The sequence below is a fragment of the Cricetulus griseus genome, chromosome 7 (genome assembly GCF_003668045.3).
Source record: "Cricetulus griseus strain 17A/GY chromosome 7, alternate assembly CriGri-PICRH-1.0, whole genome shotgun sequence".
NCBI lineage: Eukaryota > Metazoa > Chordata > Mammalia > Rodentia > Cricetidae > Cricetulus > Cricetulus griseus.
Window position 1 is genome coordinate 86,786,982 of NC_048600.1, and position 26,184 is coordinate 86,813,165.

The 26,184-nt window shown below is 52.0% G+C and overlaps 1 protein-coding gene across 1 annotated transcript; it reads left to right on the forward strand.

Annotated features, from left to right (window-relative positions):
- Positions 1-1,626: 1,626 nt before the first annotated feature.
- On the forward strand, positions 1,627-25,760 carry Camkk1 (calcium/calmodulin dependent protein kinase kinase 1). Its single transcript, XM_027426810.2, has 16 exons — positions 1,627-1,763; positions 8,252-8,650; positions 9,262-9,309; positions 9,702-9,755; positions 10,109-10,160; positions 10,346-10,479; positions 10,919-10,955; positions 11,816-11,837; positions 13,416-13,504; positions 16,288-16,487; positions 20,151-20,204; positions 20,906-20,979; positions 21,249-21,336; positions 21,521-21,649; positions 22,077-22,180; positions 23,876-25,760. The coding sequence occupies exons 2-16, from the start codon at positions 8,291-8,293 to the stop codon at positions 23,946-23,948; spliced, it is 1,518 nt and encodes a 505-aa protein (XP_027282611.1). The 5' UTR covers positions 1,627-1,763; positions 8,252-8,290; the 3' UTR covers positions 23,949-25,760.
- The last annotated feature ends 424 nt before the right edge of the window (positions 25,761-26,184 follow it).

A 26,184-nucleotide genomic window follows, 5' to 3' on the forward strand; every position in this document is an offset into this window, starting at 1 on the left:
ATATGAAGGAAGCCCTGGATCCAGTTTCCAACATTGGGGGGGGGTGTCTCTTTGGCCCAGCTCTTTCCTGAGTTCCTGCCCTATAGATCCAATCCTCCAATTGCTAGCCCCAGGTCTTTCCTGAGTTCCTGCCTTATAGATCCAATGCTCCAATTGCTAGCTCCATGGGGGTGTCCCGGTCTCAGCTATCAGGCTGCTTCTTAAAGATCCCTAAAGTCTATCTACTTCACCTGAGTCTTTCCCATCCCTGAGTCTTTCCCATCTGAGCTAGGAACTCTTTTTTTTTCTTAAGATTTATTATGTACACAGTGTTCTGCCTGCATGTATCCCTGCACTCCAGAAGAGGGCGCCAGACTACATTACTGATGTTTGGGAACCACCATGTGGTTGCTGGGAATTGAACTCAGGACCTCTGGAAGAGGGGGGCAGTGCTCCATCTCTCCAGCCCTAAGCTAGGAAATCTTGAGACCAAGAGTTCTTTTTGATTTGTCCAGCATAGCCTGACCCCTGATAGGTGCCTAGCTGACCAAGGACTGCTGGTATTGAGCCCCAAAAGACAAGTGGGGGTTAGGCAGGCTGGTGGTGAGATGTGAGCTATGGAGGGCTTGAGGGGACCTATTCTCAAGGTAGTGGGCACAATGGAAGATCCTAGGATTCAGCTATCTGGTGTTTCTAAAAGCCTGTCCTGGTTGTCCCAGAAAGGCCAGTGGGAAGTGAGACTGGATGGGATGAGAGGCCAGGAAGGACACTGCTGCACTAGTCAAGGAGAGACACGGCTAGTGGTTGAGCTCAGGGAAGGGCAGGGAGTGGAGAGAGGTAGGTAGACTTTAGGATCTTTAAGAGGTGGCATGGCAGAGCCTTATGCTACACTGGTTGGGTCAGAAAACCTGCTACACTGGTAGGCTTCAGGTAACTCCTGGTTTCGGACTCCAGCTGGAGACAGGGACACAGTGGAGACCCAAGTTGGAGACAACAAAAAGGGTCTGGAATTGAGGCAAGCAGTGATGTGGGATTCTCCAAGAGACTAACAGCAGGATCTAACCAAGAGTCTGTGAGGGCTAGAGTCCCCAGGCACAGCCATAGCCAGGGCCTCTCGGTCCTGCCGGTCTCTTTTCCATTCTCTCAGCCCGTTAGGGGCTTGTTGCCTCCTGCTCCTCCCCAAGTCTGAGTGCCGCCCAACCCCAGCAATCTGCCGGACCTCCGTCCTCCTGGCTTCCCCTACCCCCGGAGAACACTCAACTCCAGGCCCTTCTCCCTCAGTCTCCGCCTAGCCTCACCGTGGCACGCACCGGGCCTCATGCCCCGAGGGAGGGATGCTCTTGTCTCTACAGACCAAGACACAGGGTTGAAGACTCGGAGAAAAGCACCGTACGCTTCAGGCCAGGCTGAGGAGCCCACGACGAGGCCCGAGGGATTTCGGGTTCCCTTAGCCTGCCTGTCTGCGGGCGCCGGGGGCGTGACGCGTCGGGGCCCAGCCGCAGGGCCCCTCCCGAGCCGCCCCCTCCGATCCCGTCGAGACCCCGCCTCCCCCACCCGCGGGCGGGAGGACAGGGCTCTGATTGGACGGTTCTGCAGGGCGCTGCGCGGCGCAGCCAATGAGAGCGGGCCGGCGCGGCGGCGGCGGGGGGGAGCGAGCGCTGCCTGGAGCCGAGGCGCCGGCGGGTTGAGCGGGGCGATCCCAGCCCGGCGAGGCGGGCAGGGCGGGGCGCGCGCCGCCGGAGCGAGCCTGGCGCCCACCGTGGAGACTGTCGTGAGGTGCCAAGGTAGGGGTCGGCAGCAGGGACTTGGAGTGGGGAACTGGGGTGTGGACCGCTAAGCCGCTCTGTGTAGCGAGCGTGTTGTAGAGGGGTGGTCTGCGAGGCCGCGACTACGTGGGCAGCCCGGACCTAGCGTATAGCGATCCCCACTGTGTCTCCAGGGCCAAGTCCGAGGGGTGGCTCCCCGAGCCTGCATCTGTCTAAGCCAGCTATGCGGGCGTCCGGCTACCCACAGCCCTTCCGCAGATGCTGTCTGCGGGACTGCATAGGAGCCCCGCGCGCGGTGCCCCGGGCCCCGTCTCTGGGTGGAGGCCCTGTCTATGCGGAGTGGGCCTGGACGGGTGCACCCACGTGTGGATCTCAGCGGAGCGCTCCTCCCACGGCCCTCCCGTGAGTCTTCCGTGGAGAGCTGGGGGCGGGGTAATGAATGGGACGGATGCGGCGAGCGACTTCAGCTGCTGCGTAGTCGTCCCCTGGCTGAGGGTGGCGGAGGCGGGCGCTGCGGCTTCTGATTCTGGTGGGCACAGGATTGGTGCTCCGAGGGTGCACACGTGCGCGGGGAGCTGTGTGTGGTGTTTGGAGGCGGGTTGCGTGTGTCACGTGGACACAAGAGTGTGCCTCTGTACGTGGGGGGCTGCGTTTCAGGATGGAATGGTGTGTGAGCACGGGTCATGAGGACATGGGTTACATGTCAGGGAAGGGGTGTGTGCTTGTCTTGAGGATGCTGCAGAGTAAGCAAAGCTCTCTATCACATGCCCTGGGTCCCAGGACTGTGTTGCAGTGAGTGCCTCTTTGCCTTGGCCAGGTTCAGGATGTGAGAGAAATACACAGCTTGTGTCCTTGAAAATCCCAGGGAAAAGGAAGGACCAGGCCTTCTGCACATCCTTGTCTCCTCCATCCAACACACTGTGCACAGGTCTGGGTGTTCTAGACCCACACACTTCAGGAACCCCACTACTTGCTCCTCGGTCCCTGCACGCTCAATCCTCACAGCAAGAGTGGGATTCAACTTAAATCTCATCCAACAGAATTGTTTCACTGCTTAAGACTCCTCTGGTGTTGGAGGCTTTGTGATTTCTGTCTACGAAGTCCTGCCCAACCCCTCATCAAGCCCTGATTGGGAAGGGACTCCCCTCAATCCTGCCTAGTGGTCAAAAAGGAACATCAGTGTCACCCCCTCCAGGAAACATCTCTGAGGCCAATGAAAGTGGACTGTTGCGTCTCTCCAGATATACCCCTCCGTCAGGGACCTCACACAGAGCAAGCACCTACGCACCTCAGGGCACTTGCTTCTATGAGCCAGTCTAGAGATGCTCTTTGCACACTGCTTACTGCCTTACTCCTTTCATAGCTGCTTAGATTTTGCATCTGAAAATAAGTCCTCCCTGCACTGAATCAGTAGTGTCTCCCATCGTCTTATCCCTACTCTGTCTTGTTGGCAATAGCTGTCTCCCCAGGGAATTCAATGTAACCTATCTTATATTCATTACTAGCAAATTACTTGTTGCTTCCTGCCTCTACCAGAAAGCAAATGGTGAGAGCAGGGACTTTGTCTTTTGAATTCACTGGTTTACCTCCTAACTTATAAGCAGATACCCAATGGTTAGTTGTGGCAGGACTGTATGACTCTGGATTTGCATATCAGGAGTCAGTATGCCTGTCTGTTCCCCAAATCCTGAGGCCCCTGAAGAACTACGGGCAAACTCCAAACATATTTGCATGTTAGAAATCCTCCCACTAGCAACTGGTGTGGAGCGGGGAGTGGGATATGAATCAGGAGGTAGGGAGACCCCCCCCCCGGAAATAGTGAAAAGACAGTGGAGGTCAGAATCTGGCTGTTTTATTTCCAAATCTGTGCTGTTTAAGTGGTTCGACTTAGTGAGCTCATCCAGCCAGCAGTGGGGAGATCAAAGAGTCATCTCAAAGGAGGTGATGTCTGAACTGGTCTTCAGGCAGTGAAGCCAAGGGAGGAGTGTTCCTGGCAGAAGGCACAGCTTGTGCAAAGGCCTGGTGACACAGAGCCTTCAGTTCAGGAAGCTTGAAGTGATGGGCTGCAGTCAGGGTGGAGAGTGGGTGCTGAAGGAGTGGGGGGGGAGTGAGAGAGGGAGAGGAGGGGGAGCTAATCCCTCTGACTCCTGCCTTTATGGACCAGGTTCTATGAGAACTGGGGAAATTGTTCCCGCTTCTGTGATGGGAACAGAGGAGGATAAACAGTACAGGGATGATGCTGAGTTGGATGGGTCCCTGATGGAGTTGAGCTACCCAGGAACAGAGGGGAGGAACTCTCTGGAAAGAGGGTGGAGGCTCAGAGCTAGCCACCAGTGTGGTGGCATGGGCCTTTCATCCCAGCACTCAGGAAGAGGAGTCCCACAGATGTCAGTTTCCACAGGTGGGCCAAGGGATGCCTTGAGGACAGCTGCAAAGGGGGAGGCACGAGCCCACCTGGCTGTTCGGGGATCCCCAGAGGTAGTGGGAGGACCATCCTCACAGCAGGCATCCTTGAGCATGACTTGGCACCACACTCCTGGGTCTCCCTTAAGGGAACTGAGTCATCCCAGCAGGGGCGGGAGCTGCAGAGGCCACCACTGCCAGAACCATCAGACCCTTGTCAGAAGCATAAACAGGCTACAGTGAAGCATCCCTGAGATGTCAGGACCACTTTGGTGTGTAACACACATGGCTACTACCTCCTTGCACCCCGACCCCAGTCCTTTGCTGATCAGGGCTGCTCATCTGCTTGGATGGTAATTGGTCCCTGGTTCAGCCTGGCTCTGGAACATTCTAACAGAACTCAAAATGAGATCTGAAGTCACTGGTCTATGAAGTTACCGTAGATAGGGCTGCTTGAACCAGTGTTGGTGACAGCAGGGTCTACTTGTTCTTTCCTCTTCTGGCCTTTGGTGAAGGGCCTAGCTGGATGGGGCATGTCCTTAGAAGGAGGTCAGACGAAGTGGGCTTCTGAAGCCAACAAGGGCTTGTGTCCATGGGAGTGGCAGACATGTGGAGGGTGGGGTGCAGCTTCCAGGAGAAGCCTGAGCTGGGCCAGTCTGGAGCCAGGCACCTAAAGTGGGTTGTGTTTGGTAAAGTGGGGCTCACTCTGAGTGGCTTCTAGATACACACACATTCCAGCCACATATCACTCAGGCACAAACCGCTTCTGTGTCCACAGCTCCATCCACTTCCTTCTAGGGCTCCCAGAGAAGACAGTGCAGTAACCATATGTCTTATTCACCTGTGAGGAAACTGATGCTTCTGGAAGCTTAGTGTCCTAGCCCAGTGTGGTGGCATGGGCCTTTCATCCCAGCACTCAGGAGGCAGAGGCAGGCAGATCTCTGAATTCAAGGCCACTCTGGCCTACAGAGCGAGTTCTAGGACAGTCAGGGCTACACAGAGAAAGCCTGCCTCAAAATAAACAAAATAAAAATACAAACAAAAAGCTTAGTGTCCTAACCCAGGCAGCATAGCTCCCATCTGGGAGAAGAGGATTTGAACTTTGCCTAATGAGGGAGGACCTGTGGCAGGGACTGTTCTCTAGGCCAGTGGAGGAACACCCACACCCACACCCATCAACAAGAGTCTTTGCTGTGCCCTGGAACTGGGCCTTGGTCTCAGCCTGTGTGTCCATCTTTCTGGTTGTCTGCTTGACCACTTTACCTGCTGAGTCAGCTTCTACAAAACATCCTCAAGGCTTTAGTTTGGGTGGGGCCTTGAGAAGACCCATTGGGTGAGCTGCCAAGGAGGGAAGACCCTCAGGCCAGCCTTACAAACCGTCACCACTTCCAGGCTGATGGGACAGGTGATCCTGTGGGGATATGCAGACTTGACCTCTGGAGTCCAGCTCCTCTGGCCCTGGCTGCATGTGTATGTTCAGGTCTAAAGGGACAGAAGATCAGCTGGTAAAAGGAGAGGCCAGGGGAGGGGAGAGGGGAGGGAGAACACTGCTTGTCCTAATAGATGTGCTCCTACGTGCAGATCCACAGCACAAGTATGAACAGCCCCCAGCCTCTTCTAGTATATTCTCTCTGGGTCAGACACAGGCCCTCATGCACACAGCACAGCCACAGGCCAGGCGCAAGGCCCTGTCTCCTGGACACTTGGCAGGAACTTTGGGCCTCCCTTGCTGCTTCCCTCCAGCCAAGCCCTGCTTAGTCACCTGAATTTGATCCAGGCAAGAGGGAGGCATGGATGGAGAGCCTGACGTCATCTCTCACAACCTCCTCCCACTGCCACCCTCGCATCCATCTGGGCCCCAACTCATCCCATCACAACTCACTTCTCTGGAGCTTGTTAGTGGCAAGCGCTATTCTATGTCCCTAACAGGCGCCAGATTCTTTATACCTCACAACCACATGAGTTTGAGACCCGCCTTGTGGCCCATTTCACCGATGAGGAATACTCAGTTATCTGCCCTTCCCACCTCTAAGAGCCAGAAAGTGGGCATCCCAGCCTGGGTGCCCAGTTAGGTAATAGTCTGCAGGAAGGTGTCTGCACCCACTTGCTGTGTGACTCCAGAGTCATCCCTACCCCATCCAGGAAAGGGGGAAAGGGAGCTAAAGAATGGTGACCTTTTAGGAGTTGTCACCTGAGGGAAATTATATGCAAATATTATGGGCCAGGGCAGCCTGTGGTTTCTGTCTACTGGGGGCTCCCCTGAGAGCAGAGGGCAGAAACTTCTGACTGTCTTCCATCCCCTGATGTGGTCTGCTGCCTGAGGCTGGTTGGGGTTCCCTCACTGAGGCTGCTTTCCCATCCATGTAGTGGGAAGAGGGCTGTAGAGATCACTATGACGACCACTTGTATTCAGCAAATATTTATCAAGCTCTTATGTGCCAGGCATAAGTGATCTTATGGAGACAAAGCAGACCGAAGAACTAATCTCAGCGCTTAGGACCTGGTGGGGAGGCCTGCCCTATGGGGAATGGAAGAGGGGGTAGAGGAGGAGTCAGGCTTGGGGAGGCTCTTCTCAGCTTTGAAGTCCCCCCTCGCCTTCCTCATTTCTTCCAGGGAGGCCTCTCAGAGATACCCCACCCTCTTCTTTTCTTAATGCCTGCAACAGCTCTGCTGTCTCTGCTGCCTCCTGGCTCCCAGTCACTCAGCACATGTGATCCCAGGCAGAGGCTCTGACCCTTGCCCTGTTACAGTCTACCTCCAAGTCTGATGGTAGTCAAAGCAGCTAGGGAGGCACAGCATCCACAGTACAGAGAGAGAAGCCTGGCTTGCCCCAGACCTGTGGCAACTTGGCAGCAGAGGTGGCTTCCTGACCAGTGTCTAGGGCATTTCAGCCAGCCCTACCACCTTGACAGCATTCACAGTCAAGGATGGAGAGCCAAAGGTAGAATGAGCATGGCACCATGGAACCTGTGTTCTCTGAGTTGCAGTCAGGATAGAGGAAGTCACCAACAGACCGGAAGGGCAGGGGTTCAGGAGTCCACTTACTTCCTTTTCTGAGAAGATGCAGAGTGAAGCCCAGGAGAGATCATTGGGTGGAGGTGGTGCCAGAGTGTGAGCTGTGGCAGAGATGGTTGTCCTGGTCTGAGAGTAAGTCAGGATTCAGTCAGGGCCAGTGTGTAGCTAAGTGTCATGGCTGAGGTGAGGGGCAGGCCTGAGGCAAGGGGATGACTTGAGGTTCAAGACAGGGCTGCTGCTAGGTTGGGTTTTTTTTTTGTTTGTTTGTTTTGTTTTGTTTTGTTTTAGCTGATTGGAGACACAGACTGCAGTAGATGCAAGGTGTGTGTAAAGCCAGACCCAGGAGCACCTCAGCCCCAGCAGAGCAGCCATCAGGGACATTTTGTCACCATTGACATGCTGGAAGAAAAAAAAAAAAAAAAAACAGTAGGAACACAGAAGCTGCACTAGTGTCTTGTGTGACAGACCCGCCCCTAGTGTACCCTCCTCTGGGCTGGAAGCTCTGCTGGGGCAAGGAGGCAAATGATCAGATTTGCCTTGGGGTCTTGAAGATAGTGAGAGGGAGTGACAGAGGCCTGAGACTTCAGGAAATGCTCTTGAACACAGTGAGAGGGACTAGAGTGACATCCAGGGGATCTAGGACATCCAGGGGGCATTCCTGGAGGAGGTGTCTGGGTCTGCAGCTCCAAAGCTCAGCCTGCTGTAATGCTCTGCCAGCAAGTTTGCCATACTGGGCTGCCTGTATGACTGGGGCTGAACTGACCTGGGACTCTGTGCCTTTGTGTGTCTCGGCCTCCAGGCCTGCCACATCTGCGTGTCTTGACTGCAGAATTGGTTTTGTTGCACTTCTTTATGAAGCCATCATGGCAGAAGTGACTGTATCTGTTTTACAGGCAGGGGCACTGGGGGCTAAAGGCTGGCATGCAGCTGAGCCAGGTGAGCTACTAGGAAGCCCTGGATTTATGTGCTAGCAAGCCAGGCCAAGGGGACAACTGGGAGGTAGATCTCTAACACTGTGGTTTTAGTGGGAAAAGGGTCTCGGCCCAATCCACTTTCTTGGCCAGGAGTGACACTTTCTCCTCTCTCAGGTTCCCAGCAAGGTTATACAGAGGATCCACTGACTGAAGATGGAGAGTGGCCCCGCTGTCTGCTGCCAGGACCCTCGGGCAGAACTGGTAGATCGGGTGGCAGCCATCAATGTGGCACACTTAGAAGAGGCTGATGAGGGCCCAGAGCCTTCCAGGAATGGTGTAGACCCTCCGCCCCGGGCCAGAGCTGCCTCTGTGATCCCCGGCAGTGCTTCAAGACCCATGCCAGTGCGGCCCAGCCTCTCAGCTAGGAAGTTCTCCCTGCAGGAACGGCCAGCCGGAAGCTGTCTAGAGGCCCAGGCTGGGCCTTACTCTACCGGACCTGCCACTCACATCTCTCCTCGGGCCTGGCGGAGACCCACCATTGAGTCCCACCATGTGGCCATCTCAGACACGGAGGTTGGTGAGATGGAGTTAGGTAGGAGTTGTTCATGGGCCTGCCAGGAAAGCCTGGGTTTTTTTTCCCTACCATTGGTCCCATATACTTAGCTTTCTTTGGTTTGCATACTTTGAGAGCTGAGAAGCTCACTACCCAGCAGCAGGGCTTCTTCCTTTCAGGGAAGGCCATCCAAAGCAATAGCTACCTCCTGATTTCTTCCCATCATCAGCTCAGGCATAGGACCCTCTTTTGCTCCTAAGCAGCCTTCTCAGAGCTTTGGAAATAGATTGTGTACATCCCTACCCTGCATCATCCCAAGCTTGAGCCAGGAGCCATAATCCTGCCTCCGAGAGTGCTCTTACTTAAAAGCTGCAGTTTCTGGTCTTTCATGAGCTTGGCTTTGAATGTGAACTTGGGTAGTTGATGGGAGCATAGCATAGCTAGGGCTTCACCCTTCACATTTTCACATATTACCCTAGGCTTCTTGTCTTTCATGGTGTTGATGCTACCCTCCAATCTTCCCTGATCCAAACTTGAAAGGCTGGTGAGAGACTGGGCCCTGAACAGTCTCCCAAGATGGGAGCACTGTTGTATCTGAATGAGCTGTCCTTGATGCTCCCCTTCCCCCTAGGACTGTGTGCAACTGAACCAGTACAAGCTGCAGAGTGAGATTGGCAAGGTAGGACCTGGGTAGGATGGGGGTGGGGCTGAAGATCCATCTCTGAGCATCTTTCTTTCCCTCTGGTGGAACTGGGGAACAGAGCTAAGAACACCCAGCCTGACTGGGAGATCACCAGAGGAGGGTGGAAATAACTTCTGACTCCCAGGGCTCTTGATGGAGATTAGGGGAAATAAGAGGGTACATTGAGTTGTGAGGCAGGGGAAGTTCCCAGGGTATAGGGGTCCCTGCCTCATCTCTCAGAAATGTGAGCCCAAGAACCATATGGTAGGAGATAGGGTGGGATTGGGGTGCAAGGGCTGGGACCAGAGCTGTCAGGCCTGCCATTTCCTGAGCTAGACCCAGAGAGAAGCTGCCTGTGTTTTGTGGGACTGACCAGTGGCTGTCTGCAGGGTGCCTACGGTGTGGTGAGGCTGGCCTACAACGAAAGTGAAGATAGACACTATGTGAGTCTGGGGCTGGGAAAGGGTGCTGCCCACGTAGGCCCTGGAATCCTGGGTAGTAGGCAGATGTGCTGGGGAAAGGGGCTAGTACTTCCTCTTATTGGGGAGGTTCCTATTCCTGGGGTGTGCTAAGGGAATGAGCTTCCTGTTTCTTGGGGGTATGCAAGCAGAGGCCAGCTTCCTCTGAAGGGAGAACAGGGGGAAGGCCCAGACTCAGCTACGGCATAGCAGACACATACCTGGCCACATGTTTATTGCCAGTGGCATCTGCCAGTGTGCCCCTCTGTCCCCATATAACCAGCTTTTCCTAGCCCCTGGAGGCTGCACACGTGATATTTCTGTTCCTTTGTCCATAGGCGATGAAAGTCCTTTCCAAAAAGAAGTTACTGAAGCAGTATGGCTTTCCTCGTACGTATACCTTGTCCCTGGGAGCTGCTAAGCTGGGGGCAGAGGAGGAGGGAATGGTGGGTGTGGAGGGTAGGGAACAGGAGCAGTGGCCTGGGGATGGACTAGCCTTGGTGGGCTGGAATGAGATCTCAGACTTGTAGGGGCTTTCTCCTGGATCAATGCCTTCACTTACGTTTTGGTCACAGGCCGTCCTCCCCCTAGAGGGTCTCAAGCCACCCAGGGAGGGCCAGCCAAACAGCTGCTGCCGCTGGAGCGTGTGTACCAGGAGATTGCCATCTTAAAAAAGCTGGACCATGTGAATGTAGTCAAATTGATCGAGGTAGGAGGGATGGCAAGGGTACTGGAGCTTTGTGGGTGGGTGGGGCAGGTGTTCAGCCTATTAGGGCCTAGGGAGCAGGAATGGGTGAGTCCCTGGGGACAGACCAGTTCAGATACTCTGATACAGACCCACAGATACTCTGTGGGTATCAGAGGCAGTTCAGACTGGTCTGTGGTGTTCTTGCTGAGGGTGAGGGGCAGTTCTGGAGGTAACTGTGAATATCTTCTCCATCATGAGGGAGGAAGGACCCAGTGTTATATGGAAGGCAGTGGGGCGGGTAGCATCAGTGACACCAAGGCCCCTCTGTTGGTACCTGCTGTGAGTCCAGGGTGACTGCGGGGCACAGTAGGGATCTTGGGTCAGGAAAGGACAGGAGGCCTGAGTTCCCCAACCCCATTCCTCCTCAAGTCCTGTGCCTGTGTCTACTCCTTCTGACCAGGTCCTGGATGATCCTGCCGAGGACAATCTCTATTTGGGTGAGTGACCCCGCTCATTCTCACAGCAGCTCACCGAGGGCTGGTCCCAGTGAGGGCTCCCCATGGACACACAGGATATCCAGGTGGCCATGCCCATGCATGGACTCTCAAGCTTTGGATTCCCTTGTGCAGCACTGCAGCCTTAAATCAATCAGATTCAGTGACTATCCTGGACCCCCACCCTGCCTTGACCCAGTCCCAATCAGTGTGGTTCTGCACTCAGTAGGTACAAGAAGCTGGCTGAGATGTGAGCTTGGGGACCCTGCCTCAGTTTCTCACTTATAAAATCGGATAATAGGGTTGGGAGTGTAACTCAGCAGTAGAACCCTTGCCCAGCATGCTTGGGGAATTGGGCTCAATATCCAGCCTTTTAAAATATGGTATTTATAATAATAAATGAGATAACGGTGGTATGTATCTCATAGGGTTGATGTCAGGAAATGTATACATTTGTAATTATCCTTATTAATATGAATGTAATTATTTAAGTTCCTTATCCTGTATGGTACTTAGGCTTTTTCTGGAGGAGGTTTGAAGAAATGGGATAGGAGGGATGGAGGTGAAGCTCTAGAGATTGCCCAGCATGAGCAAAACCCTGTGCTTCTGTTCATCACAGAAGGGGGCGGGGCTGGAGAGCTGGCTTAGGCATCCAGTCTGCCCCTTCTCAAGCCTCGGGTCCTCCCTGGGAAAGGGGTCCATGCGGACAGTCTCACATAGCACCCGAGGATCAGGTCAGGCAGGCCCACAGCCAGCCCGCTCCCATCTGTCCTGTCCCCCTGCCCTCTCCAGAACAGGGAGGGACCTTGGCACTGGTGGTCCTGCAGCCTTACAACACCTTCCCTTCTCTTCTTTTCTTTCAGTGTTTGACCTCCTGAGAAAGGGGTGAGTTCCCCGACCCAGTCAGGCAGGTCATTTCTAATCCAGGTCTCCCTATCCTCCCCCTTGTCTCCCTGCCCAGGGGCCAGCTAGTGTAAGAGAAAGCAGAGCTGTGCACCTGCCCTCGGGAACTCTTGCCTCAGGGGTAAATAAGAGACCTGGGACCATACTATGAAGGCTGGTGGGGGTTGTGGAGGTTGGGAAGTCAGGCTGGGAGAAGGATAGGCTTTGAGCCAGACCTTGAAAAACTAGGAAGATATTTGGATGGAAGTGGGGGAAGAAATGTTTCTAGGCCAAAGTGTAGATAGGGGATACAATTCATACTTGTATTTACATCACCAAGGATTCTTAGCTTTACTACCAACTCATGATTATGGGAGGGAAAAGCCAAGACTCAGAGAAGGGAAATGGCCTGCCCAAGATCACACAGCAAGTTGTTGCTGAAGCCTGGTGTTCTAACACTGTCTGATTACCCTGTTTGATTTACAGAGCAGCTGACATAGACTAGTGGGCACAGGACCCAAACCCCTCACTGCCAATCCTTGAATGAAGGCTGTGAACTATCCCTTTGCCGGTGCTTTCCTAAAGACTATTTAAAAACAACAACAACAAAAACAACCTGCATTCAAAACAAGAAATAGGGACTAAGCCTGTAGCTGAGCTAGTAGAGTCCTTAGCATGTGCCAAGGCAGAGGGGTCCAGTCTCTAGCACTGCATAAAACCAAGGATGGCAGCTAATACCTACAATCAGGAACAGGAGGCAGGAGGATCAGAAATTCAAGGTCATCTTTAGCTATACAGTGAATGCCAGGCCAGCCTGGGCTATGTGAGACCCTGTTTCAAAACGACAAGTATATGTTTTTTTTGCTTTGTTTTTTTGAGACAGGATCTCACTATTTAGACTTGACTGAACTTTCTGAAGTACTGGGATTACAGGCACTTGCCATAATACTAGGCTGGTTTCTGGTTTTGTTTTGTTTTATTTTGATAGTTACTGTTTTGTTTTGAGACAGGGTTTCACTGTGTAGCTCTGGCTGCTGTGTAAACTAGGCTGGCCTCCAAGTCACAGAGATCCTCCTGCCTCTGCCTCCTGAATGCTGAGGTTAAAGGTGTTGACCACCACACTAGGTTTAAAAAATAAAAGTTTATATTGTTGTCCACATCTGTGACTGATAATCTAGAACAGTATATAGATCTCTTTTTTTACTTGCTATACATTCTGAAACATTCTGTTTCAATAGAAAAAGAAAAGCAGACCCTACCTGATTGATTTCATTCATGACTCTTGGTCCTGGGTCCACCGTTTTTAAAGCCATTGACTTCAATGGCACCTTTGTAATTGTTTGGTTAAACTTAATTCTTGCAAGATCTACAAGCCATTGGAAATAGAGATAAAGCTGTCTTGAAAATATGATTGAAAGGGGATAGATAGGTCACAGCTTTTTGACATATGGGAGAAGCTATTGTTTTGTGTTCTCTGAACCCATGAGCACCAGGTTCACTGGAGGGCCTCTGTTCCCCACTCCCTGCAGCCATCGCTACTCCTGATTCTGCTGAACAGCCCTCCTCCCTCCTTCCCCACAGGCCCGTCATGGAAGTGCCCTGCGACAAGCCCTTCCCGGAGGAGCAAGCTCGCCTCTACCTGCGGGACATCATCCTGGGCCTCGAGTATCGTGAGTGAGACTGCTTGCCCACTGGGACTGGAGCTAGAGGACATAGAGTGGGCTGTGGACACGCTAAACAGCCATTGAGCCCTTCCTGTCACTCAGCGCTGGTGTACCAATCAGCTTTAGTAGAGATGGGGGTGGGGGAGTATGGGCGGGGCCATAACAGACTTCAATAGGCATGCGCTAGGTCCTTCGCCGAGTCTTGCATTCACCACTATGTCTCTGGGTGTTCTGTCTTGGTCTTTTCTGCTGGATTCTATCCAAGCGTCCCTTCTCCGCAGGGCGTCAGGAGATGTGGGATGGAAGAGATTTGTGCCCCGATGCTTAGGGAAGAGTGTGTCCTGGAGTGGTGATGGCAGGGTGGGTTTATCTGTGAGGAGCCCTAAGGCAAGAGCTCAGTGGCGCTCGCTTCTGTGCTAGAAGTACATTCATGTATTCATTTATTCCGTTCGTTCACTTCACTCAGTTATGTACACCTACCCGAGCCACACAGATGATGGTCTAGTAGCTACTAGGGACCTCTGCCCAGGAGCAGCAGGTGGGGAGGCACAGGCGCAGGGGCAGGCTTTCTGAAAGAGGCCACAAAGAGTGGGATTTCACCAGCCAGGTTTGAGGTTTAATGGTGGGAGAGTCAGGCAGAGGCAAGAGAAGAATCCAGCTCTACTGTTTGAAGCCTGGAGCTCAGTCTGGATGGTGCATCCAAGAGACAAGCCTGGTGGCTAATGAACAGTGGTCTGAAACTCTGTTCAGGTCACACGTTGAGGGCTGGAAACGCCTCTAAGGAAGATTTTCTGACTAAATCCTGTCCATATTGTGAGGCCCTGAGGGCTCTGAGCAGGGGAAGGCCTGACAGGATTTGCTTCTTAGAAAGCTCTGTCTGGCAGCTGTGTGGTGGCTGGATAGGGTGTGAGAGGCAGCCAGCTGGCCAGGGGCAGGCTATTTCCACAGCTCAAGTGACAGATGGTGAGGTCAGGATTAGGGCAGTAGCAGTGGGATGTGAAGGAGGTGGGGTGGCCAGCATGGGGTGACTGACTGGTCTAGGAAGAGGAGGTCCCTCAGAAACTTAGGTTCTGGCCTGAGTTGGGGAATGGGGGTGCTGTCCATTTCTAACATCTTAGCTGGACTTTCTGTGAGCAAATTCTCCCTCCCTAGGTGAGGTGTGACCTACAGTGAGTGACATGGGCATCTTTATACTGTTGAGCCTCTCTAGTGTCTTCAGATTGATGCTCTCTTTGTATATGTGGGGAAACTGAGGCACACAGAGGCAAGTGTTTAATAGATGCCAGCAAGGCTCTATAGTATAGGAGGGATGGGTACATTGTATCCTTGGTCTGTTGGTCTAGTCAGCTGCAGGAATGGAGCTTGACTCCACCCCCTTCCTTTTCTGGGTTCCTCTCCTCTGCTGAGGGCCTGCCTGTCATCTCCTAACTCCACTTCAGAAGCGTGTTAATCTAGGTTCTAGGTCACAGCCTCCTCAGGGCCCAGATGATCCTAATGAAGGGCATCTTTGGGGTAAGTGTTAGCACCTTGGGCTGGACAGGGGGAAGAAGAGCCCCAAAGACTTGTCCTTCTGGTCTTGTGGAGGGACAGCTGGAGCTGGTCAGAAAGGCCTGTCTGTCCCTCTGAAGGGGCAGACAGGACTTTTCCTGCCTCCCTTTTCTCTCTCTTCTTCTTTCTCTCTTTCTTTGCCCCCCTCTTTCTCTTCTTTCCCTCTCTCTCCCTTCCCTTTCTAATAAAACTTCTCACTTAAAAAAAAGACACTGAAAAAAAAAAAGACACTGAGATGCAACACACACACACACACACACACACACACACACACACACACACACACGTGCATGCATGCATGCACACTTGAGCACATTTTTCTTTATTTTTAACTTAGGCTTCACTATGGAGCCCCTAGGCTGGCCTCCAACTCCTTATCTGTTGGCAGTCTTTTAAGTACCTCAGAGTATGGTAGATAACCGTGTGTACCACTATACCCAGCTTGGATTTTTTCACCTTGGGCTCCCGTGGCTGCTTGCTCTGAGGCTGAGAGGATGGAGCTGAGGTGATCTTGGTTTTTGTTTTGTTTTGTTTTGTTTTGTTTTGTTTTGAGACAGGGTTTCTCTATGGCTTTGGAGGCTGCCCTGGAACTAGCTCTTGTAGACCAGGCTGGTCTTGAACTCACAGAGATCCGCCTGCCTCTGCCTCCCGAGTGCTGGGATTAAAGGCTTGCGCCACCAACGCCCGGCTCTGAGGTGATCTTTAAGATCAGAAAACAATAGGGGAAGAACATTGGATTTCTTTTTTTCTTTCCTTTTTTGAGACAGGGTCTTGCTATATAGCCCAGGCTGGTCTAGAATTTGCAATCCTCCTGTCTCAGCTGAGATTATAGGCATGTATCACTCTACCTGGCTAGAACAGGAGTTTTCTGTTTTGCTGGTGATGGGGGTTGTAGACAGATGCTAAGTTCTGATATTGAGATGTATATTGATAATATTGTTGTTGGACATCCACACACATACAGAGCCCGAGTTTCTTCTGACTTCCCTCCTTAGCAAGAAGTATGCTGTTTGTTGTAGAAAGAGCACTGGTCTTGGAGTCCAAAGACTTCCAAGATTCCCCTCAGTGTCTTCACTTGCATAATGGAGCAGGTGGCCCTGTTGTCTACTTCTGAGGTTCTCTCATAGCAAGAGTGGACTTGGGTTGGGAGGCAGTAGCTTGCTTCCTAGGCTGGGTGAAGGCAGAAGAGGGGCACTGGGCAGCCATCCCCAGGCTTGTATATCACCTGCTTCTCTCTGCAGTGCACTGCCAGAAGATCGTTCATAGGGACATCAAGCCATCCAATCTACTCCTTGGGGATGATGGGCATGTGAAGATCGCCGACTTCGGGGTCAGCAACCAGTTCGAGGGGAACGACGCTCAGCTGTCTAGCACAGCAGGGACCCCAGCATTCATGGCCCCCGAGGCCATTTCTGATTCTGGCCAGAGCTTCAGTGGGAAGGTGACTTTCAGGGCCTGGCTACGTGGGGGTTCAGGTAGAGGGACAGAGCAGCTTGCAGTGGAGGACTGCAAGCTGAGGGAGGGTTCTAGGCTTCTTTCATTTGGATAGTGGCATGGTTGCCTATTCCCTGGAGCCCAGCTGTGGCTTCTCTCATTTCCTAGCAAATGGTTCCATTCTCACTTGTATCTGTTACTGCTGGTCTGTGTGGGACTCTGTGCTGGACCGTGGGACAGGCAGAACCAAAATAGCCCCATTCATATCCTTCTGCATGGTGATGAGGGCTACAAGTCATGATCCGAGGAAGGTGGAGGCTTCCTCAGGTCCTGGACATGGCAGGGTCTGGCTAGACAGGGTCATGAAAAAAGAGAATGAGGCAGAAGATTGAAAGACATAGTGCTGGATGGATTTAGACTCTTGTGTGGCCAAAGGCATGAATACAGCCCAACGCAAAATGTAAGCTTAACTTACAACCGCGTGTGTGTGTGTGTGTGTGTGTGTGTGTGTGTGTGTGTGTGAGAGAGAGAGAGAGAGAGAGAGAGAGAGAGAGAGAGTGAGAGAATGAGAGAGAGAGAGAGAGAGAGAGAGAGAGAGAGAGAGAGAGAGAGAATGTTTTGGTTGCATGTGTTAGACCCCCGGAAAACTCAGGTATCTGGGGTCCCAGGCCACAACCTCGGTCACCCCAATCACCAGGCAGATTCGAGAGATTGCTGCAAACTGTATGAGGCTTTATTGTAATTTAACGAGCTTACCCCATGTTATCTCGGGTCTTTTGTTCACCCACCATGGTGGTTGGCTACAAAAGACAGTTTGAACTGGCTGCCGAGAGATCTTGTAGGACAGTGTAAGGGGAGTGTCTAGGGGTACGCACAAGCTCACGATTGGTGTGCCTCCAGGCTTGGAGGGCTTGCCCTGTGTTGATTGGTCAACTGGTTGTTATGGCCCATAGGCCCTCCCAGGGTGGTTGCTATGCTCTGTGCGTCATTGCTGTGCACTTGTCCGTAAAGTACACCCAGGGTCGTAAAGCATAGCGCCACCAGCTAACTTCTAATTGGTTCCTTGTCATGAGGCAGGCACCTAACCTCTAGTGACTAAGACAAGGTCATAGCGAGCACGTCATGGCTGCTGAAATGGGGGGCTTGTCCCTTCACATGGTGTTGTAGTATTAATGTAGATGTGCTGCAATGTCAACCATGCCTGTGCCTGGTTTATAGGCTTTGAACTTTTTTTTTTAAAGATTTATTTATTATGTATACAGTGTTCTGCCCACACATCAGAAGAGGGCACCAGATCTCATTATAGATGATTGAGAGCCATCATGTGTTTGCTGGGAATTGAACTCAGGACCTCTGGAAGAGCTGCCAGTGCTTTTAATCTCTGAGGAATCTCATCATCCTCAGCTTTGAACTTCTTATTTGGGCTGGGCAAATAGTTCAGTGGTAGAACATTTGCAATCTCTCTCTCTCTCTCTCTCTCTCTCTCTCTCTCTCTCTCTCTCTGTGTGTGTGTGTGTGTGTGTGTGTGTGTGTGTGTGTGTGTGTGTGTGTGTGTATGCATGCATGCTGGGGTTCATTTCCCAACTGTAAAACAAAAAGGATTTTTATTTTTGCTATAATTCTAAATTCACTGAAAAGTTATAAGAATAGCATAAAGGAATACCATGTAACTTATAAGATCAGTAATGTTGTGAGTTTTTGGCTTGCATGTATGTCAGTGCATCGAGTATGTATCTGGTGCCAGCAGAGGCCAGAAAGGGTGTTGAATCCCCTGGAAATGGAGTGACAGAGAGTTGTGAACCACCATGTAGGTGCTGGGACCTGAACCCACATCTTCTGGAAGGGCAACCAGTACTGTTAACCTCTGAGCCATCTCTCCATCCCCCCAAGTAACTTTTCACCCAGATTCATCAGCTTTGTCAATAAGCTTTTTCATTTATGTTTCTGTATATTTCTGTTACATTTTTATGAACCATTCAGAAATTCACTTGGAGAGAGTGTATCTGTTTATCACTCTGTACTTTAGTGGCTTTCCTAAGAGGGAGGACATCCTTATATAATCTCAGTACAATGACCAAGGTCAGGAGTTTATCAGTGATGAGACTGTTCTATAACACATTGCACAAATCTAAATTATAAATTATTATGGCATGGTATTGAAATGTTATCAGCTTGCCTGGTGGTTTTTGTTTGTTTGTTTGTTTTTTCTTTCCTGATCCTGGGGATCATCCATCAGGCTCATTTGTCACATCCTTAAGAGTCTTCTGATCTGGAGGAGACCCCCCTTTTTCTTGGTTGAGGTGTAGGGACAGGGCTCACATATCCCCTGCTGCCCTAGAACTTGCTGTGTAGCTGAGAATGACCTTGAACTAGTGATTCTCCAGCAGCTTCCTCCCAAGTGTTGGTTTACAGACAGGCTATCCTGTGTTCTTCCCACCCTCCAGCTTCTTGGCCTCTCTCTGCCATTCTGACCTTGATGTTTTGAAAAGTAGCCTGATGTCCTATAGTTTACACTTGTCTAGTGTTCCCTGGTTGGATTCTAATGATGATGGTGATGATGATTATGATAATGGTGATGGTTGTCTGTGTCAGAGGCTGCACACACAAGGAGCCTATGGGGAGCCCCACCTGGGCCTGAGAGGAGTTGTAAGAGGGCATGGGGTAGGGTGGGCAGGGGTTACCTCTGTCATTGGAAGCAGTTGCACAGTAGCTGAAATGAGAACCTCTTGAAACCAGAGCTAGTTATTGAGCGTTAGTTCAATACATACTGCTATTTTGGGAGTGCATCTATGTCATGGAGGCAGCAGATGACCGCATGGATTGAAATGTGGCTTGGAACCTGCTGAGTGAGAAACAGTATCTGTTTTGAACTTGTCCCTAGAAAGTCTACAATCCCAGGAGTGTTGCAGTTCTGTTCTGGTCATCCTTGTGATTGTTAGACCCCCTGGAAAACTCAGGTATCCGGGGTCCCAGGCCACGTTCGCGGTCACCCCAATCACCAGGCGGATTCGAGAGCTTGATGCAAACTGCACGAGGCTTTATTGTAATTTAACAAGCTGACCCCATGTTAGCTCGGGTCTTTCACCCACCCGCCATGGCGGATGGCTAGCAAAAGAAGTTGCTGCGTACAGATCTTTATAGGGCAGCGTAAGGGGAGTGTCTAGGGGTACACACAGGCTCACTATTGGTGTGCCTCCAGGCTTGGAGGGCTTGCCCTGTGTTGATTGGTCAACTGGTTGTTATGGCCCATAGGCCCTCCCAGGGTGGTTTCTATACTTTGTGCGTCATTGCTGTGTGCTTGTCCGTAAAGCACACTCAGGGTCGTAAAACATAGCGCCACCAGCTAACTTCTGATTGGTTCCTTGTCACGAGGCAGGCATCTGACTTTCTAGTGTCTAGGACAAGGTCATAGAAGCACGTGTTCGGCTATTATGGCTGCCAAAAGGGAAGCTGGTCCCTTCAGTGATATCTCACAAGATATTTCTCTCTTGATGCCATTCACCCCCAGGGCTCAGCACAGGGCCCAGCATAGAGCAAGCCTGGGAGTGTTTGTTGATAAATGCCTGCCTGGGGAAGGAGGGTCCCAGCAGGGCTCCTCATAAAGCTGGGTGGGGAGGGGGTGAGGTGGTGGAGGTGCCATGTTCACTGACATGAGCTTGTTTCTTTCTAGGCCTTGGATGTATGGGCCACCGGGGTCACCTTGTATTGCTTTGTCTATGGGAAGGTGAGTCCTGAGGAGCCTATAGAACTGACTCTGACTGGATCCAAGGAGCCAGGAGGATCCAAGGACAGATGCAGGACCTTCTTTTGTGTCCCTAGACAAAATGGCTTTTGAAAAAGCCCACCTGGGCCAGGAAGGCTGAGGGAGGAGAGACCTTTTGTTTTTCTTTCTCCCCTTGGGGTGGGGGTTGATGTGGAGTCCTGGGACAGCACACATCAAAGAGGAGGTGACAGAGGTGTTGCTTCCTCTCTCCAGTCAGTGAGCCCTCTCCTTTTCTCTCTTGATGCCATTCACTCCTTCATTCACTCAATCATTTGTTCAAATTGTTGGGTCTTGGGGCCCTTTAACACTGATGTGACCAAGATTCTTGCCTTCAGGTGCTTTGGTTCTGGTGACCACACCAGGCGGGAGTGAGAGGGTGGGAGGTGGAGATCAAAGTGAATAGGTCCCCACACACCAGACCCTGGGAGAGTGAAGGCTTTGCTGCAGGCAGCTTTAGTGCTGGTGGCAGATGCAGCCAGCCTCATTCTCTAGTGACTCATCCGCTCAGTTACATTTGCTGAGCCCTTGCTGTGTGCCCTGAACAAGTTAGATGGGGCCCTTCCCATCTGCTGGGGTGGGGGTGAGGCATAAGCTGCCTCTAGCCCCTGACCACCTGAGGTATGGATCAAGGCCTACATCCTGTCTGTCTCTCCTTCCTACAGTGCCCATTCATTGATGAGTACATCCTGGCCCTTCACAGGAAGATCAAGAATGAGGCCGTGGTGTTCCCTGAGGAGTGAGTTAGCCATGCAGGGGACCATGGAAGCTCCTGCCCACTCCTGGGGAGGGTATCTGAACTTTGGCAGAGCGCTGGCCCTGTTAGGGTTCCATTTTAGCCTTCAGAGTTAGTGTAGGGGTATTGATCCCTGGGAGGGGCCAGAGCAGATGGAGCCTCTTGTCTTTCCATTTGAGGAATGTGATTAGGGTTATTCCTGGTCCCAAGGAGGGGAGAAAGGAACCCTCATCAATGGTGGCATCCGCATCTCTTGCCTTCCCTCTTCCTAGGCCAGAGGTCAGTGAAGAGCTCAAGGACCTGATCCTGAAGATGCTAGACAAGAACCCTGAAACAAGAATCGGGGTGTCTGATATCAAGGTGGGTCTGGGCCAAAGTCTCAATGCCCCTTCTGGAGGGACCTACACTGAAACATGTATGTTGGGTTTGGGGTTTGAGGACTGAGGAGTCCTTCAAGATCAATGCTAGGGTTGCCTGGGCACCTTTGCTGGTTATGTCTGTATGCCTATGGCCCTGACACCTCCCCATCTCCTGGGCTCTACAGTTACACCCTTGGGTGACTAAGCATGGAGAGGAACCCCTCCCTTCAGAGGAGGAGCACTGCAGTGTGGTGGAGGTGACTGAGGAGGAGGTGAAGAACTCAGTCAAGCTCATCCCCAGCTGGACCACTGTGGTAAGAGAGTGACAAGGTGGGACTCTTGTCTTAGAAGTGTGTGGCTACTGCCTGGGACTGGCTCTGCTCTTGGCCTTTGAGGGAACAGTGGGGCATCAGATCAGTCAGCCACAGTCCAGGGGTCATGGAAGCCCTGCTGGATTAGAGTATAATGGAGGAAGGTCACCTTATTCGATTGTGGCAGAGACCTGAGGTTTGGAGAGGGCCATGGCAGGAAGAAGCAGTTCCTTGCATTCACGCATTCAGTGAACTGTTGCTCTTCCCTAGGTACCACACTGGTGCCTAGGCATGACAGTGAAAGACCTGGACACCTGGTTCAAGGCCTCCACTGTCAGTTAGACCACACCCTACTCCCAGAAGCCACCTGCTTGCCTAGGCTGGGTCTGGGTGTTCAGGCTTGTTCTCCATACTGACTTGTGCTCCCCAGATCCTGGTCAAGTCCATGCTGAGAAAGCGTTCCTTTGGGAACCCATTCGAGCCCCAAGCACGCAGGGAAGAAAGATCCATGTCTGCTCCTGGAAGTTTACTGATGTAAGTACAGGGATTTGAGGCCTGTGGGCCACTCTGTGAATTGAGGTGTGGCATTGAGGCACATCCCCGACTTGTACTAGTGTAGGGCTGTCCCGAAAGCCTAGGGATATAACCCAGTTTCAGAGCAGGGCCCATTTGCACCCCTGTCCAGGCCCAGTGTCCTTCACACACACATTGAAGGGAAGATCTTTTGGAAGCCTGCTGTGGTCAAGCTCTCACTAGATCCAGCACAGCACTCCGGCTCCCAATCTGTGCTTCCCTCAGCCTTTGGTAATCAAAAGTCTGCAGAGAGATCAAGTCTCCTCCTTACAGAAGGCTGGCGTCCATGGAGAAATGGCACTCTCTGACCACTTTCCCTGCCCCAGTGGCTTGTGTTATCCACAGCCAGCACATATTGAGTGTTTTTCCAGCAAGTCCATGTGGACAGTCTAGCTGACCCCTGCTTGCTAAGGGATCCCTACTTTGAACCATATGTATGGGTTCACCACTTTGCGGGAGAAGCCAGGAAAGCAGTACTCTGAACATTGAGTCTGGCTCCCAGATTCTCTGCTGTAGTAAAATTCACTTGCCAGTGAATTTAGAGTTTGTGTACAGACTTTCAGAGAGAACTGTGAGGCGTTGTGTACCAGCACATCATAATCCTAGGGCAGTTGGGCACCTCTCTGGGCTGTGAAGGGAGCTCCAGGAAGAAGGCTGTACTTTTGGCTTGCCCTGTGGTAAGGGCACTTTCCCAGGGAGGTAAGCATGGACATTGTACAAGTGCTTTTGGGCCTGCCCTTACAAGGAGTGGCCTCACAGTGAGAGGTGGACCTCTCTACAAATTTCCCAACTCTTCTTGAGGTAGTTGATATGGGGTAGGGGTGGAGGACTGATGCTGGAGTTGTGCCTGATGGATCATACAGAATTTGACAAACTGGGACAGATCTGAGCATAAAAGGGAGTCTGTTAATGATTATGTAGGAACAACAACCTAAATCACGATTGTGCAGTAAACCGAACATCAGGCCACTCCCGCTCAGTACTTGTATCTCGGCGCCCCCTGGTGGTAGAATGAAGCAGTCACCGATTAAGGACAGGTCTAACTTCCAGTTTGCTCCCTGGAACTGCACAGCAAAAAACAAGGGTAAAATATGTTTTAAACTCATCAAGGACCTTGGGGTCCTCGGTAGACCCAATTTTTTTTTACGTTTCGTGGTATTTTTAGTCCAGTTCCATGAGATTGATCGTTTGGATATTTTTAAAGCCAAGGGTGGGAGTGGGGGTTGCATCATCAGATTCAGGAATCTATTGAATAATAGAATTCCAAGACTGATGGTAACTCTGTCCTGTGAACAAGGTGAAGAAAATACAGATGAAAGGCCTTCTACCCAGTGGGGACCAGTCAAGGTCAATGTGGAAGACCTTGGGATAGTCAATGTGGGATAGCAGGAAGTCGTCTGGGCCAGATAGCGAGAGGCTCCTGAGAGGTTTAGATTTCATCCCAGAGCAATGGGGAGCCACACAGGGTTGTGGGTCGAGGCTGGGGCCAGGGGAACTAGCGAGGAAGACTGCTATGATGGAAGAGATCCTAGGGTGCCAGAGTGGGGTGGGGCTGTGGAAGGCTGCTGGATAGCCATCCATGCGTGGGTGGGTGTGAGGATCCTGGTGTGCACTTCTTACTCCTGAGACCCCGCTGCCCCTGCCGTTTCCTAACAGAAAAGAAGGATGCGTAGAAGGTGGCAAAAGCCCAGAGCTTCCCGGAGTCCAGGAAGACGAGGCCGCATCCTGAGTCTCTGCGTGTGCTCGGGGCCATCGGCAGCATGCTCATTCCGCGCCTCCAGAGGCCCACCGCCCTCATGCAATAGTCGCCCCTGCAGGCAGGGGGCTGGGGACTGCCGCCCCTCTCCCGGCCCCCCTCCCCATTGTGCTGCATGACCTGCGCACAGGCACATCCATGGACAGGATTGGAATGTGAGGTTCCTGGTTCCCTCTGCTCTGATCCATCTTGTGGGGAAGCCTGTGGCCCACAGAATATTAGAAACCCTACCTGACTGGCTGGTGAGGCCCAGGGCAGAAGGCAAGAGACCCAAATGGCAGATGGAGGCCTGGTGGGCTGCATCTCAGAGAACTCCCATAGGGCTAGGTGGGCCTGCCCAGCTGCCTCCCCACAAGAAAGGACGATTACCTCACCTCTGTGTGGAAGGTGCTGAGTGCGACTGTGCTCAGATCTCTAGCATGGATTCTACAAGTAGTGACATGTGCCCGGGAGAGGAGTGGTTTGGAGAATTCAGATTCCTTTTTTGTTGTCTTTTACCTGAAGGCTGGGGTGGGAGCCGCTGTTGTGGGGAACATCTTCCTCCAGCTTTGGGTAGTTCCTGGCACATCGTTTGGCAGTCACGTGGACCTGACATTCATGAATTGTGTTTTATACTCGGCACTAGCCGGAAAAAGGGCTGAACTGAATCCACCTCAGAGCATAGGCCGGAGCCTGGAGCAGCGCGCCTTCCCTGCCTACCTCTCCTCTTCCCTTATGGATCTCCAGAGCCAAGGTTGCAGAAGAGAAACCAGGAGGGACGCTGAGGGCCATGGACTCTCAGAACTGCGGCCCTGCACATGTGGAAGTAACTGGGTTTCAGTCTCTGATCCTACACTGGCTTACCCATCACAACCCAATGATGAAGAAGAAACTGTGAGAAGGGAGGCCAGCCAGATGAGGGACCCTACAGGATGCACACCCTGTCAGGCAGGTGGCCCTTCTGTGAGTTGCTTCAGCACAGGTCATCAGTTAGCCCATGCAGGGCAAAACTGCACAGCTGGCATACATACGGACGAAGCCCTTCAGGAGCGAGTGTCAGATCTCTGGATTCTGTGGTTGTCTGGCTATTCTGATGTTTACTGACAATGCTCATAGAGGTTGGTCTCCAAAGGGAGATGAGCAGGACTCAGGTACCGCCCACCCCAAAAGCATCCCACAAGGAGATCCCAGCTGCCCACATGGGTTTCAGAATGCAGGAGGTCTAGACTAGAAAAGAGGCAGGCTGGGTGAGAGCACTGAATTCCATTGCATCTCTGTGCCAATGGGTGTGCATTGCGCCTTCATGTGCACACGTGTGCGCGTGCCCGTCTGCTGTACACAGCACACTTGCATGTCTCGTACTGGCACATGCATCTGTAATATAGTTTCTACATCGACTTAAGCCTAGGAGCAGAGGGCAGCCCATTGTCAACAGGCTCCCATTTCAACCCAGCTCCTATGTACTAAGGCAGCCAGTGTAACCCAGGGCTTAAAAACAGATCGTCTAAACATATCACTAAGAATACTTTTATAGAGTGAATGAGAGGCAGGTATTAAATGGCAAGGAGTCAGGGAGCTTTGTGAATGGGGCCCACTTGGAGAAAGCTTGAAATGGGTGGTTGGCCTCACTGCCCCCCAGCAGAGCCAGGAAGGCAGACAGATCTCACCTGTTGCTGAGATCTTTGGTTGGCATTGGTTTTGAATGTAGCACAAGTGAACAAACTCCATAAGAGTGTTTTAAAAATCAACTTCTTAGGAAGTGAATTAAAAACAATAAAAAGCCCTTTGTTGAGTTAAAAAAAAAAAGGCTTTGTATCTCTTCTGTGTCCCGACATGTGTGTTTTTCTTGTCTCATCTGATTTGGCTTGATCTTCTGGAAGGCTCTGAGGCACTGTAGGCCCCTGAGCAGCATGGCAGTGTAGTAAGTGGTGGGGCCAGGAGAGGTGGAAGGAAGAAGGAGGTAGAAGAAAGGTGGGCTCATGAGGCTAAGCAACTCCTGTCCTCTATGCAGCTTAAGTCCCAGGGCCCCTAGCTGGGAAGATTTGGGTGCTTGATAACCAGTGGGGTGAGCCGGGCATTGGTGGCACACACCTTTAATCCCAGCACTTGGGAGGCAGAGGCAGGCAGATCTCTGTGAGTTTGAGGCCAGCCTGGTCTACAGAGCAAGTGCCAGGCCAAAAAAAAAAAAAAAAAGGAGCAGACCCTACGACCCTACGTAAGGTACAAAGGT

Bases quoted from the DNA above. Each gene is read 5' to 3' on its own strand.
- Camkk1 (XM_027426810.2), top strand. From the start codon at position 8,291: ATGGAGAGTGGCCCCGCTGTCTGCTGCCAGGACCCTCGGGCAGAACTG. The intron at 10,480-10,918 runs GTAGGAGGGATG...CCTTCTGACCAG, and splicing joins ATGTAGTCAAATTGATCGAG to GTCCTGGATGATCCTGCCGA. The intron at 11,838-13,415 runs GTGAGTTCCCCG...CCTTCCCCACAG, and splicing joins TTTGACCTCCTGAGAAAGGG to GCCCGTCATGGAAGTGCCCT.